Source organism: Schistocerca americana, chromosome 3, assembly GCF_021461395.2.
Source record: "Schistocerca americana isolate TAMUIC-IGC-003095 chromosome 3, iqSchAmer2.1, whole genome shotgun sequence".
Lineage (NCBI taxonomy): Eukaryota > Metazoa > Arthropoda > Insecta > Orthoptera > Acrididae > Schistocerca > Schistocerca americana.
The window spans coordinates 495,270,104-495,285,143 of NC_060121.1; the positions used below are offsets into that span (position 1 = coordinate 495,270,104).

A 15,040-nucleotide genomic window follows, 5' to 3' on the forward strand; every position below is an offset into this window, starting at 1 on the left:
TGCCGGAAGATATCACTCTCTTGTTATCTCATGTATAATACGGATGCACCATTACGTAGGCGTCATTATTAGACTTGTAATTTGTTAAACCCAATACTGTCATTTTGTTGCATGTGGGACTAGCATGTGTGAAAAACGCAGAGTGGTTAATGAATGGACATTTCTACGTGATTTATAAACTTCTCAAACCACTCAAACTCTGTTATTGTTACTGAGTCCAAGTTCGTGATTATAGTGTCAATTACTCTAAATTTGTGTTTGCTTAATCATTTACTTTCTATGTGCCAAGTTTTTACAGAGCCAACCGTGTCCGACGTGTCACTGCGCGGGCAGAACAGTCGAGGCCGACGTTAACATACTACTTATATTCTCCCCTTGTAATATTCTTCAAACTCAGTTTTAAACTGGCCCGTAGGTACATTTTCAGTTCAAGTGACGTCCGGGAATTTCTTAGCAAACTGCACTTCTCCAACCGCACATCGCTCGCACAAAGCCTCACTGTTCCACAATGCTACGCTGCACTTTCTGAACGGGAAAGGGAGCCACGCAAGTATGTGTAGCTTCCTCTTCTCAATCTGATGCTTAATAATAATAATAATAATAATATTTCCTTACATCAGAAGTTTCCGAAATATAAAACTGTTTAGCATACAAAAAATGCGTCTCATTTCAACTGTTGGTCATATTTTGCAGTAAGATTAATCTTTATTTCTGTACCGTAATTACTTTGATACGGTGGAGGACTTTGAGGCGCCCTTCTATCTCATCAAGACATCTTTAACAGATGTTATCTATAAAGCGCGAAACAATCAGTTGATTAACACAGCTAGTCACAGTGCTGCTTCATTAAAAACAGTCGAGGGTACTTAACAACTTCCACTGATCTCCATGCAGCACTCGGCTTGACGTGATCACAGTTGTTTCGTAGCTGTCAGCTAGTGTACGGCAGAATTCTACCGCTCTTTTGACGGGAACGGAGACAGCATGGAACTCCGCGGCACCAGCCTTGTGACCGTCCTACTTCTTCAGCTCGTTGCCTATGCCAAGGTAAGACCATCTCAGATAAGGAGGTTAAGGAAAAACTACGAAAACGTTTTAATACTGCAGTAGAATTTCATATTTTTTTCAAAGTACAGCATGATGTCAATGTAAGTCGTCGTCATCGTTGTCTCTCTATTAGAATGTACACACAATTCGTGCTCTGCCTACATAAATCTTCCAGATGTTGCTGTTTTTTTAAAGGCCTACCGATGCTTCTTCCGTCTGTTGGTTTATATGATTGTACTTCTTTGAGCATCTCTAATTATACTTTCTTTGTAGAAGCATTTATTACTTCTTCCTAATCTCTGTGAGTTTGACATTTGTGCCACATATTTACATATCTCAGTGTACGATTCGTCTCGAATCTGGTACCTTAACGTAACTTCTCTGACTCTTCTGAGAATTTTCATGTTTGAAATTTGATTTCATCTTGTGTCTTGTCCCATTAATAACCAATGTTCACTACCGTACTGCAGACTGCTACGGTCGCAGGTTCGAATCCTGCCTGGGGCATGGATGTGTGTGATGTCCTTAGGTTAGTTAGGTTTAAGTAGTTCTAAGTTCTAGGGGACTGATGACCACAGATGTTAAGTCCCATAGTGCTCAGAGCCATTTTTGAACCGTACTGCAGAATTTTAACTTTTATCCAGCGTTCTTTGTTTTTCTAATAGTCTTTTTATTGTTCAGTGAATGTACTGATATTCGGTAAATATACCTTGTTCTCCTCCAGGTATTAACAGCTGGATGACTTTCTACAGGCGAATTAAAAAAGTACACATTATTGCATGATAAAAATTCTTTATTAATAGACAGCGCTCATTGAATATCGTCTATTTCGGTTTGATAATGCCACTGGGCAATGGCCGGAATTTTGAAGATAGGCCTGTTGTCATGTTTCAAAATAGTTCAAATGGTTCTAAGCACTATGGGACTTAGAACTACTTAAACCTAACTATCCTAAGGACATCACACACATCCATGCCCGAGACAGGATTCGAACCTGCGACCGTAGCAGCTGCGCGGTTCTGGACTGAAGCGCCTAGAACCGCTCGGCTACAGCGGCCGGCGTGTCATGTTTCAGAAAGTCCTTTCCAGGCAGTAGTATTTACTCCTAATATTCTAAATTTACATCTGCATCTTCATGACTATTCTGCAGCTCGCACCTGAGTACCTGGTAAAGGGTTCTTTTAAGACCGTCAGACTATTTCTCTACCGTTCCACTCCGATTTCCCTAATTTTATTACGATTATCGATGCTCCCTATGTAGAATGGCAGCAATAAAATATTTTCACATTCAGAGGAAAAAGTTGGTGACTCAAATTTCGCGAAATGATCTTCCTGCAACAAAAAACACCTTCGTTTTAATAACTGCCATTGCAATTTACTTTACAGCGTCTCCCCTGTTTGGCGATAATACAAAACGAGCTGCACTTTTTTTATCTTTCTCGATGTCTCTCGTCAAACCTATCCGACAAGGTCCCATACATTACAACAATACTCTACCAGAGATCGAAGAAGCGTAGTGTAGTTCTACAGCGTTTTGTCAATAAAACGTATTCTTTGGTTTGCCTTGCCCACAACACTATCTATGTAATCGTTCCGGCTTACGTTGTTCGTAATTGTGATTCCTAGGTATTTAGTTGGATTGACAGCCTTAAATTTGTGAGAGTTATCGTGTAACGGAAATATACCGTTTCTTTTTGTACTTGTATGGACGACTTCACACTTCTGCTTAGTGAGAGATAATTGCCACTTTTCACAGCATACAGATATCCTGTCTAAGTCAATCTGCAATTGATTTTCATCTTCTGACGACTTAACTAGATCGTAAATGAGAAGGATTATCTCCAAGCAACTTAAGCGGACTGCTCAGATTATCTCCTAAATCGTTTATGTAAATTGTCCTTTTTTTGTCTGTCTTTCTTCGTCTTGTCAAGAAACAGTCAACTCCGTTACGAAACTTCAGGCAGATTAAAACTGTGTGCCGGACCGAGACTCGAACTCGGGACCTATGGCTTCTGCGGGCAAGTGCTCCACCAAATTTTTTGTGCAATAATCTTTATTGAACAAACTAACAGTGCACATGTATATATATATATATATATATATATATATATATATATATATATATACAGTGCAACAGTTCTTCAAGGTATCATTTTAATATATACAAATGATTGTTAGTTAAACAAAAATATTAGAATAACATTAAATACAACAAAAATATAACATATTCTGTCTTCCTCCTGTTTTTTTTCCGATGCATGAGAACGTGGATAAGAGTGTTGCATCATGTGACGGGCAGGCATGGTACACCCCAACTTTGGGGGGGGGGGGGGGGGTCAAGGAAGACGCTGCGGAGATAACCGGCAAAAGTTTGTCGGTAAGACGGTTTTCGGGTGAGGGTGCTATGTGCGGTCACAACTTTGTACCAGAAGTCAAGGACTGTATGAGGACCACTCAGAAAGAGGTATTCTAAAGCCTGTCCTCGAAACCAGACTAGTGTATGGTGCTTAGCAAGAGGGTAGTGAAATGTCTGGGGGCAACAACAAGAAGTCTGGGGTCACCGTCGTTGGCGGGGCACGGAGGTAAAAGCCCACGATTCGTTGGATGAGGAGCCATACGTTTCGATGGAGGTAGCACGTAAGACGGTGCTCGTCGGTGTCTTCGAGCTGACAGTCAGGGCAGAGTGGGGAGGTGGCCAGTCCTATGCGATAAAGTCGACTATTAGTCGTGAATTTGCCATAGACCAAAAATATACCAGAGTGCAGACACAGACGACGGTAAAAAGGGTGCATGCACACACCCCCAAACCGTTCGCCAGTTAATGTCAGGATGCTGTAGCACCATAGGGTGGCAAGGTTTGGACAGCATAAACAAACGATAATAATCTTTTGTACGAGGAGGACGGCTGGCTGGAAGATCGGCCCGAACGTAGCTGAGTTCTATGAAACAATTGGCGACGTGGTACAATAATGGACAAATAGGTGCCACATTGATCGGTGGATCGAGGGAAGCTGGTCCGAGGATATCTAAGAGACTGCGTGTTAAGGACGGGACCGGCCTCCGCCAGTGCCGCAACATAGTATGGACAAAGAGTGCAGAAGATCGTGCCCGCACGTTGACGAGTCCGAGGCCACCTTTTGCAGGAGGCAGTGTTAGAGTGCTGTAGCGGACTTTGAAAAGTGCCCCTGCTGACACGAAATATCCAAAGGCTGATTGGATGCGGCGGCCAAGGAGTAACGACATTGGGAGGATCTGGGCGACGTATACCAGTTTAGGGGCGACATACATGTTGACATAGGACACACGTTGGAGTGCCCTTGACCACGGACATGGTGCCGAATCGACTGCAAAAGCCTTCGGTAAGCGAGGACCACTGTGCGGTGTGTGGAGCTCGTAAATTCGATACCCAAGTAACGAAGGGTGGTACTGACTGGGAGTGGGGTCGGCACCAATGCCGGGAGGCCGCGCCCAGTGTGCATCATAGTCGATTTACGGACATTAAGAATGCTACCAGGAAGACGTCCATACTGTTGGATCCATTGGATGGCGTCATTGAGTTGCGTGGAGGAGCAGGTGAGAAAGAGGAGGTCGTCCGCATAAGCCCTGCAGTGAAGGGTGCAGTCACGTAAAGTCAGACCCTGCAGTCTAGAGGTAAGACCAGTGATAAGCGCTTCATGTGCAATGGCATATGGTAAAGTAGACATAGGGCATCCCTGACGCACTGAGCGGTGTATAAGAATCGGTCCTACAAGCCTCCCATTGACTTGTACCATCGCGGCTGCGTGAAGCAGTAACCGGCGAATGGCATCGACAAAGAGTAATGGGAACCCAATAAGTGTCGCCACCATGAGGAGGAATGGGTGTCGAACGCGATCAAAGGCACTCGTGAAATCGATGGATACCAGTGCTGCACGAAGGCGACAAACTGCCACCAGCGCGATGAGGTCACGGCATTCTCCTAGGGCTGCTTGTAAGGTGGCCCCACAACCACGTGCAGTCCGCTCCGGTGAAAGGACCCTGGTAAGACGGTGCGTATGCGCGCTGTTAAGAGGCGTGAATAGATTTTATAGTCTGCGTTCATTAATGTAAGGGGGCGATATGCAGAGACATGAGACCCTCCCTTCGGCTTAGGCGCAGGTAGAAGAATGCCAGTGACGAATTCAGGTGGAATTGGGAAGGACGGAGTAAAGAGTTCCTGAATCATTTCCGTCCATCGAGGAAGCATTAACGTGGTGAACACCCGGTAAAACTCCACGGGGAGACCATCTGGTCCTGGTGATTTGTTCTTGGACCCCTTGTCGATCGCATATACCACCTCTTCTGCAGTGATTGCAGACATCATGGACGTTGACTCCGCTACGGTGAGGGTCCGATCAGGGGAAGGACGAAGATCATGAGGAATTGGCGTTGCCATCGGTATATCGTCATAAAATTTGCGATAATGTTCAGCGAAGGCAGACACCACTGCCGCCTGTGTTGTGTGGTGAACACCGTCGGAGGTCGTGATGCTGGGAACGAAAAGTCGACGTCGACGACGATGGTCGGATGCGGCATGGATTGTGGATGGTGTTTCGTCGTGGAGGAGATCCTGTCGTCGGGAACGCACCACAACACCACACAGTCGTGCACGTTGGAGATAGAGAGGAGACGAGCTTTAGTACGCTGTCGTTCCCTATGGGTTTCAGGTGATGGAGGGAGCGCATCGAGCTCACGGAGGACGGCATAGTAAAAATTTGTGGTGTCTCGATGCCATGCTGCTGCTTCCTTGCCACATTGCATGAAGACCTTTCTTATCGCAGGTTTGGCACATTTGAGCCACAAATGGAACGTGGATGTGTACTGCGGAAGGCCCATGTAGAGGCAATACATTGTCGGCAGTGTGGATCATTAAGGAGGGAGGTATTAAGCTTCCAGTAATCTCTGCTGCGCCTTACTGAGGTGGCAAAGCCAGGGAACAAATGACGGCGCAATGGTCCGAAAATGCAAGGAGCCATCTTTCAGCTTGGGCGACTTCGTTGCCAAGGTGGGCAGACACATAAAACCGATACAGTCTGCTCGCAGAATGTGCTGTATAACGGGTAAAACGGGGGTATTGTCATGAATTTTCTCCCAAATGTCCACTAGATGAAAATTTTCGATTAAGGTGAGCAGCGCCAGGCGTGGCGAATAACCAGGCATTTGGTCCTGCGGATGGAGGACGCAGTTGAAACCGCTTCCCATGATGAGGCGATCATAGCGCCCAGCAAACAGGGACGCCACGTCATGTCCGAAGAAAGTTGACCGCTGCCGACGGTTCTTGGAGCCAGACGGAGCGTAGATATTGATGACGCGCGTGTCGAAGATGGTAACGGCGATGCCCCTTCCAGAGGGAAAGATTGTCGTGTCCTTGAGTGGGATTCCTTCGCGTGTGTAGAAAGCCACTCCACGCCCTGATTGATCACATGTGGACGTGTATGAGTCGTAGCCGTAGACCGGTGGTAGTGTGGCAACGCGTACTTCCTGAAAAAGGGCGACGTCGACGTCAGAGCCCGAAGCATGTCACATAGGAGCTGCAGCTTGGGTGCGGTGCCGATCTTGTTGACGTTCAGTGTGGCGAACGGGTACGTTTGTTTCAGTGGTGGGGGACGCGCATCTACCATCACCAAGGCAAGTACGAGGAGGGCACCGACAGGAAGTCCCGTCCCATCTGCTGCAGTGCCTCGCTTTTGATGTTAATGTGTGAAATCTTATGGGACTTAGCTGCTATCGTCATCAGTCCCTAAGCTTACACACTACTTAACCTAAATTATCCTACGGACAAAGACACACACCCATCCCCGAAGGAGAACTCGAACCTCCGCCGGGACCAGCCGCACAGTCCACGACTGCAGCGCCCTAGACCGCTCGGCTACTCCCGCGCGGCTTTGATGTTAACAGGCAGTCTCGTCCGGCGGAGGCATTTCATCCGGAGAGGGGGGGCGTGCCTTCCTCAACGTCGTCGGCCATTCTCCTCTGCCGTGAGTCTGTCCAATGTCCATGGGAACTGCGTCGTGGTGAGAGAGATCTGGAGCTGTCGGCGGGGAGACAGGCGTCTCAACCTGCGCACCGATCGTTTCATTGTGCGTGGCGACCTCCATGGTTGTCCCGTCTTGCGAAACGTCTTGTTCATCGTGAAAGCTGTCCGCCGATCTCTGTGTGGAAATGTCGGCTGGTTGAGTGTAGTCTTCGTTGTCGCGGGTGGCGACGCTTTGAGAGCCCGTGGGTGAAAGGCGGCGGCGTTTGCGCCTACGTGGCGACCGTTGTTTGCGCACGTGTTCCTCAGTGTCGGACGACGCCAAGGAGGAGCTCGACCTGGTTCGAAGGCGTCGGTGGGAACAATGAATTTGTCAAACAGGTGCTGTGAAAATGTACTGGTCTCCTCAGCATCCGGTGCAGGAGCCTGTTCGACGGTAAGGTCGTCAGGTGGCACGTCTCCACCGTCCGTAGGTGATTGGGACGGTGGGACGTGCCGAACGGAAGGATCGGACGACGGACTGGACGAAACTGTAGATGTGGCAAGAGCCGCTGCGATAGTGACCGGTAGGGCGGTCATCGTGGGCGTGACGGACGCTTCCGACAACGGGAGCAGCGCGACACGTCGTTGAATGCATTCAGACCGTACATAACCTTCTTTCCCGAAACCGGAACAGGTCCGAGGTTGGCCGTCGTACATTATAATGGCACGGCAGCCTCCGATACGTAGATAGGAAGGCACGTGTTTCTGCAACTCGAAGCGGACCTGTCTAACACCGTTTAAAACGGGATAGGTTTGAAATTGTACCCATCGTTCGGCAACATGTTCCAGAACGTTGCCATAGGGACGGAACGCCTCGATGACGACGTCTGCAGGTAGTTCGAACGGGAGTTCGAAGATCATTATCGTTCGTGTGCCGAGACCTGCGTGATCGACGGTAACGGATCCGACGTTGCCGTCGGAATGACAGAAGCGCAGTCCACGTTTTGCCTCTTGAAGCACCTTGTCGCACGCCGCATCGTTGATCATTTTGACGTAGACGATGCTGCTAACTATGGACAAGTGGATACCAATTAGATCCGTTGGTGGTATTTTAACTTCATCGCGAATAAATCGTTCTACCTCCAGGGCCTTGGGTAGGGCGAAATCGGAACAAAAGCTGAAACGTAATGTCTTGTTTCGATAGTTGTGCGCCATGGTGTTCTAGAAGGAAAACAGCACTTACAGCGGCCGAAGTAAACACAAACACACGGTGCGCGCTTCGCCCGCAGCGCTCTGGCGAGTGACCGCCTCGCAGCACTGCCGGCGCCAGACTGCCAACTGAGCTACCCAAGCACGACTCACGCACTGTCCTCACAGCTTTACTTCTACCAGTACCTCGTCTCCTACCTTCTAAACTTTACAGAAGCTCTCCTGCGAACCTGGAACCTGGTAACTTTGCCTATAGTTTTCCCACAGGCCTCTTTCATCTGTGTACTTAATGTGTAATGCAGGATTAGTACTGCATGTTGTTTGATGTTCTTTGCATTTGATTTATTCTTCTGCGCTTTGTTTCCTACTAGCACCCTTATAGGTCATTGCTAAAGACGTATTAGTATTTTATTACTGTTGTTTGCATTTGTTTCTTCTCTTTTTTCCTTAGAGCTTACCATTGTGATGCGTTCACACCTAATATCAAGTGCTCAAATGACTCTGTAAAAATACCGTGTACTCCACAATCATTCGAGATGCTATGTTAATAGCGGCACTGAGAACCCGCTGCTAACCTGTATTACGCTAAACTGATGTTCGCTGTGGAACGCTTCACTCGTGACTTTGTTTCCGCAGGCCCAGGACGTGCAGGTCACCGTGCAGCAGGGTACGCTGCTGGGGACCGTCGTCCAGAGCGTCTACAACACGACCTACACCGCCTTCCGTGGGATACCCTATGCCGAGCCGCCAGTTGGGGAGCTGCGCTTCGCGGTGAGTCTGGTGCCATTGGCCGCTTCTCAGCTGAAGCTGTTCCGTAGCTACAGCATCCTTTTAATTGCTACACCATAGTCTGCCAAACCGCTATGAGTTAAATGGCACAGGGTACTAGCAAGTATATTTACCTCTAAGTGATACCTATTTGTGAGACCTTATACGACACTGCTTAAGTTTCTCCTGTCAGTTAACAGTTGACAAGTAGCAGCCTTTCTGTTAGATATACGAGGGTGTTTATAAATTAGTTATACAAGAGTAGCATTTAATTATGGAAAAATTATATAACTTACAAAAATGTTTCATAACGTACTGAATGCAGTATATCTTCAAGGTTTATTTACTAATGCTCCGTGGGCTATCTTTTTGTGACACGATAAATGTCCCATCTGTAATCAGTTTCCTGCCAAATCCTAAGAAACGAGTCTTGATGTATGGTGACACTGCTTGTGTTATCCGTTGTCGCAGTACTTTTATGTTTCCCGCAAGCGGAGGAAGAAACTCTCTGTCTTTAATGTAACCCCATACACAGAAGTCCATTGGATTTAAATCGGGTGACTGTGGTGGCTGGGATATTCGTGCACCAGGTAGATTCCAAGTCGGCACATTCCTACTGAGACACATGACAACTTCACAATGATAATGTGGTGGCACACCACCTGACTGGGAAATAAAATCTATGCCCATATCCTGTTGTAATTGAGGCATTAGATACTGTTCAACCATGATACGTCAGTTACACTTGACGCAACAAAAAAGACCTTGTGTCCTACTTGATACACAACAAGTTTCAGTGACACAATTGTGCCACTTAATAATACTTTGTCTCTGAGGAGGTGGCTTACGATATTTTGTCCTGAGTTGTCTCTGAAATGTAGTAGCAGATCTGGATTTATGAAATCATAAACAACATTGTCCACGCTCTGCACCATTATGCGACTCCATGGTGAGTGCTGGAGTAACTCATTCGTGCTTGCAACCCTGATGGAACGTCAGCAACCAATAGTATTAGGCGGGAATAAAACTTGAAGATAAACTGCATTCAGTGCTGTATCAAATATTTTGTAAGTTATTTATCCTTTTCACAATAAAATGTTACTTTTGTAAAACTTATTTGTAAACATCCTGTATAAAGCAGAGCGTATGTATGTATGTTTCAGGTTCTCCTCCCAAACCCTGGCTCCATTTCAGCCGAATTTGGTACAGGAATAGCAGGCCTCATGAGTTTTCAGGACTGGGAGGTTTACAACCACCTACCACCAATAGCAGAGGAGACATAAGCACAGACGTGTTTCTCCTAAGCCGCTGGTGTATAGACTGCTCTGCATACAGCAAATTATGTAGTCAGAGTACGAGCCAGCCAAATGAACGTGCTTTGCAGAACAGCCTTCATGCCAGAGGCAAGAAACAGCCCTGACATGTAGGCTGCCCTGCATGACAGCCATATTGTGTTGAATAGTATTGTCCTCTTTTATCAACCTACTTTGCAAGGCAGCTGGTAAGTCAGGGGCAAATAAATCATTTTCAAGCCTCTGGTGTGTAGCTTGCCCTGCATACATGCATGTTGTGGGAGTAGTATTACCCTGCTTTATTGGACTGTAATGCAGGGGCTTCACATGCGGAAGACCTTGGTTGGAGACATTTCGAGATGGATAGAGGAGGGGATAGGAAGAGTGAGGGGAGCAGTAAATGGAGTAAGAGAAGCGAGCAGGAAGAGGAGATGCATCAGGCAGGTGGAGTTTGTAGAGCGGTAATGGGCAGGTCGAAAAGGAAGTGGAGGATGCACAGATGGCACAGGCTTTTTCAGCAAGATAATGCACCATGTCACAAGGTCAAGGGTGTCGTGGAGTGTTTCAAGAAACACAGTGGCGAATTCCATTTGATGTGGTGACTCCTTAACTTCCTACAGCTAAGCCCAATCGAATATAAATGGGATGCGACTAACGTGGTGTCAGATCTCATCGCCCCCTCTCTGGAATTAGGTAACTTATGTGTCCAAATGTGATGCCAACTCCTCCAGCAACCTACAAAGATCTCGTTGCTTCCAAACCTCGACTCGTCGCCGCTGTTATTCGTGCCAGTACGGCTATTAGGTATCTGATCAGTGTATGTACCTTACATGTTCAGGAATGTCCATGTAAGAAGGTAACATTCTAGCATAGGTCGGCCCCACTGCACTTCTTAAGAAAGACTCCTGACGCATTCGCAGGATCCTCAGCCAGCCGGTGGCTGGGAAGGGGTACGCGACGCCAAGGAGTACGGCAGCGACTGCATACAGCCCGACGGCAGCGGCTCCGAGGACTGCCTCTACCTGAACGTGTACGTGCCGGGCGTCCCAGAGCAGGGCGCCAACCTGCCCGTGCTCTTCTGGGTGCACGGCGGGGGCTTCTACTACAACAGCGGCTCCGACACGGAACACGGGCCCGACTTCCTCATCTCCTACGGCGTCATCCTCGTCACCATCAACTACCGGTTGGCTCAGCTTGGTATGTACACGTACCCCATTACGTATTCATCTAATACGTGCGTTTATGTTTACGGGTGTATAGATTGTGGAGAATTGTCAAAGTGAAGTACGGCAGGGACACTGACGTGTTGTTAATCAGTGAAACACAGATTCCTATTTACATATAGTTAAACATGCAAAAGATAGGCAGTTTAGGATGCAAAATAAGTATTCGTTTGCAATACTGAAAATGACACTCTAAACATAGAATGTTATGGCTAGTTCTTAGTACACCCTCCTCTCTATAGTCTTGCATCCTCATTGGCATGGATTTCACCAGAGGTTTGCTTTCATTGAAATTTTACGCCATTCCTCTAGCAGAGTGGAGTGTTCTTTAGATCATTCCTAATCATGTTTTTGTCGAGTGCATGCTACAAACCATCTACTGAATTAATGTCTGGGGACTGCTGTCGTGTCGGCATCCAGCCGGGAGTGCTGTACAACACCCACAGCCTTGCATCTAGAGCCGTATGTTTTGAATCATTATCTTGTGTGAAAATACAAACTTCAGAAAGAACCATACTATTCACACTTCGGGATATATGTGATTTTTAGGATGTTTGTTAGCCTTGAGTGCTATAATTCCATCAATAAAAACAAAAATCCCCCAAACCTTCTGCACTATCGAACCTCCTCCGCGTTCAAGTTCGCAATTCTTTTTTCTCCATATTGTTCCTCGCTCATTTGACTTAAACAGCTCAGATCGTTTGTCGTCAGTAAATACAACCTGTAAGTAGGCTGTTTAGGTTTTTATGTTGGTAACGCCACGTAGCGCTCTGTGAAAATCGCTGGCTGTGTTGTGTGCAGTCTGTGGCTGGTTGCCATTGTTGGAATAGTCGCTATTGTAGTCTTGGGCAGTTGGATGTGAACAGCGCGTAGCGTTGCGCAGTTGGAGGTGAGCCGCCAGGAGTGGTGGATGTGGGGAGAGAGATCGCAGAATTTTAAGAGCGGACGATCTGGACGTGTGTCTGCCAGAAAGAGTAAATTTGTAATACTGGATATCATGAACTAATATATGTATATTATGACTTTTGAACACTATTGAGGTAAATACATTGTTTGTTCTCAATCAAAATTTTTCATTTGGTAACTATGCCTATCAGTAGTTAGCGCCTTCAGTAGTTAGAATCTCTTATATCGCTGGCAGTATTGGCGCACGCTGTATTGCAGTAGTTCGATTAACGAAGATTTTTGTGAGGTAAGTAATTCATGAAAGGTATAGGTTATTTTTATTCAGGGTCATTCTTTTGTAAGGGTTATTGAAAGTCAGATTGCGTTGCGCTATAAATATTGTGCGTCAGTTTAGTGTTGATCAGAATAAGTAAAGAGAGAAATGTCTGAGTACGTTCAGTTTTGCTCAGCTGTTTGAAAATCAAATAACGTAGAGGCTTATCAGCACAGTAATTCATTAATTTTTCTAAGGGGACGTTTCAAACCTTTTTACAAAAAGCAAACTCATCGAATTTTTGTTCTCTCGCAAATGTAACCCACTTGCTTCTGTTGAGTTTACTGATGTATGGTTTTGTACAGGCTGTTTGGCCTCCATATACAGCTTCATAAAGCACATTTCTTCTGGCCTGTGCTGAAGCAGACTTTTCTGTACGCATTTGAATTCCAATCCCAAGTTTTTCAGCTCTTACTTTCTGATTTTTCTTGACTTCTCTAAGCAGCTGTCTTTTTCCATCATCTTGGCCAGAACTGCAGGAGGACCGCTTCTCGATTGGCTTTCATATGTTACGTACTGATTAAATCTGTGTGTAATAGTCTTCACTGTACTGGTAGGTCTGTCAGTGGTCTCTAAAATTTACTGAAGTCATATTCCTTTTCGAAACAAGCCGATGCAGGTTTCTCTCTCTTCTTTTGTAGTTTCACGACGTTTTCGTCCCTCTTCGCTACACATCGTGCAACACTTTTAAAACGGAGAGGGAACCGTACACTACAGTGGATCACTCGGAACTGGACAAGGAAAGACAGAGGGGTGTGTGCCAGCGCAGAATCATACCTGGGATCTTGTTTACTAGATGAATTCTTGTTTGCCATCAACTGGCACAGGGCCGGCCGCGGTGGCCGTGCGGTTCTAGGCGCTCCAGTCCGGAGCCGCGCTGCTGCTACGGTCGCAGGTTCGAATCCTGCCTCGGGCATGGCTGTGTGTGATGTCCTTAGGTTAGTTAGGTTTAAGTAGTTCTAAGTTCTAGGGGACTGATGACCACAGCAGTTGAGTCCCATAGTTCTCAGAGCCATTTGAACTGGCACAGGGTTATAAACAGCGTGGATTTGTTCAGAAATTAAGCAATAAGTGAACCCAAGTAACGTTTCATTTTTAAATGTACACCGACGGGAAAAATTGCAAAACCAATGAGTTGTTTTGCGACATAAAAGAAAGTTGGTAGCCAAGATTCTACAAATGAAACTTCACGACAGTGAAGATTAGTTTGAATTCCTGAGAAATGTAGGAATCCACGAGACAAGTCTGACCCTACAATTTGTCTTGGAAGGTAGAGTGAAGAAAAGCAAACTTTCATTTACGGCATTTGTAATTTAGAATGATACTTAGACTGTGTTGACTGGAGTTCAGTCTTTGAATTTCTCAAATTGTCAGGGATGTAATAAAAGTTGAAGGATATGAAAGAGAGGCAAGTACCTGCAAAAGGCTTGAGACAGGGTTCTGATCCATCCCCTATGGTATTGAATTTATACACGCAGCCGGTAGTAAAGGAAATCAAGTAAATTTTGGGAAGTCAAACGATACTCAGGAGGTAGAAACAGAAACAGATACTTTAATATCTTCCGAAGACTTACTAATTCTGCATTAGACAGAAAATTATTTGAAAGAAAAGTTCAACATAATGGATTGAGATCAGCTTCAGTAAAATAAAAGTAGTGGAGTGTAGTCCAGTTAAGTCAGCTGTTTCTGGCGTAATTAGATTAGGAATAAAGAACTGATAAAATTAGTAGACCAGTTCTGCATTTGGGCTGCAAAATAATTGACGTTGGAAGTAGAGAGATATAAAAGAGAGCCTTGCAGTAACCGGAAAAGCTTTTCTAACAGAAAGAAGTATGTTAACATAAAATACAAATGTTTTGCTGAAAGCAACGGATGCGAAATGTGGATGACAAATAGCAGAAACAAGGCATAGAATCTTTTAAAATGTGGGCTGAAGGAGAATGCTGAAGATTGCTTCAAGGCCTGTGGGTGACTTTACCTGTGATGTTGTCAGTTAATCAACCTATAAGGTTATAATACAGTAATATCGTAAGTTCAATTCTTTTATCTTGGCGGCTCGCGCATGCCCGCCCAGACGCGGGAGATTGCGGCGTTGCCAGTTGCACGCGCCAAGAGAAGCAGCTCCATAGTCCGCAAACTTCGTTTAGGGGGGAGCGCGCAGTTTATGAAGTAAAGCCGCCACGGCCGCGTTAACCCTTTCGCTCCCCGCAATCCGCGCTGTGCGCGATTTTGTCATCACTGCACTGCTTGCCTGTACAGACACATGGTGTTCCGACTGCTTTGACACACTTATCATTCGATATCACAA

General features: G+C 46.0%; 1 protein-coding gene across 1 annotated transcript in view; it reads left to right on the forward strand.

Annotated features, from left to right (window-relative positions):
* The first annotated feature begins 858 nt into the window (after positions 1 to 858).
* The window catches only part of LOC124606950 (juvenile hormone esterase-like), a 60,641-nt gene continuing 46,459 nt past the window's right edge, over positions 859 to 15,040 (forward strand). Inside the window, exons 1-3 of the mRNA XM_047139072.1 lie at positions 859 to 1,047; positions 8,867 to 9,001; positions 11,211 to 11,487. Coding sequence (XP_046995028.1) covers positions 985 to 1,047; positions 8,867 to 9,001; positions 11,211 to 11,487 — 475 coding nt within the window. The 5' untranslated portion in view covers positions 859 to 984. The remainder of the gene's footprint in view (positions 1,048 to 8,866; positions 9,002 to 11,210; positions 11,488 to 15,040) is intronic.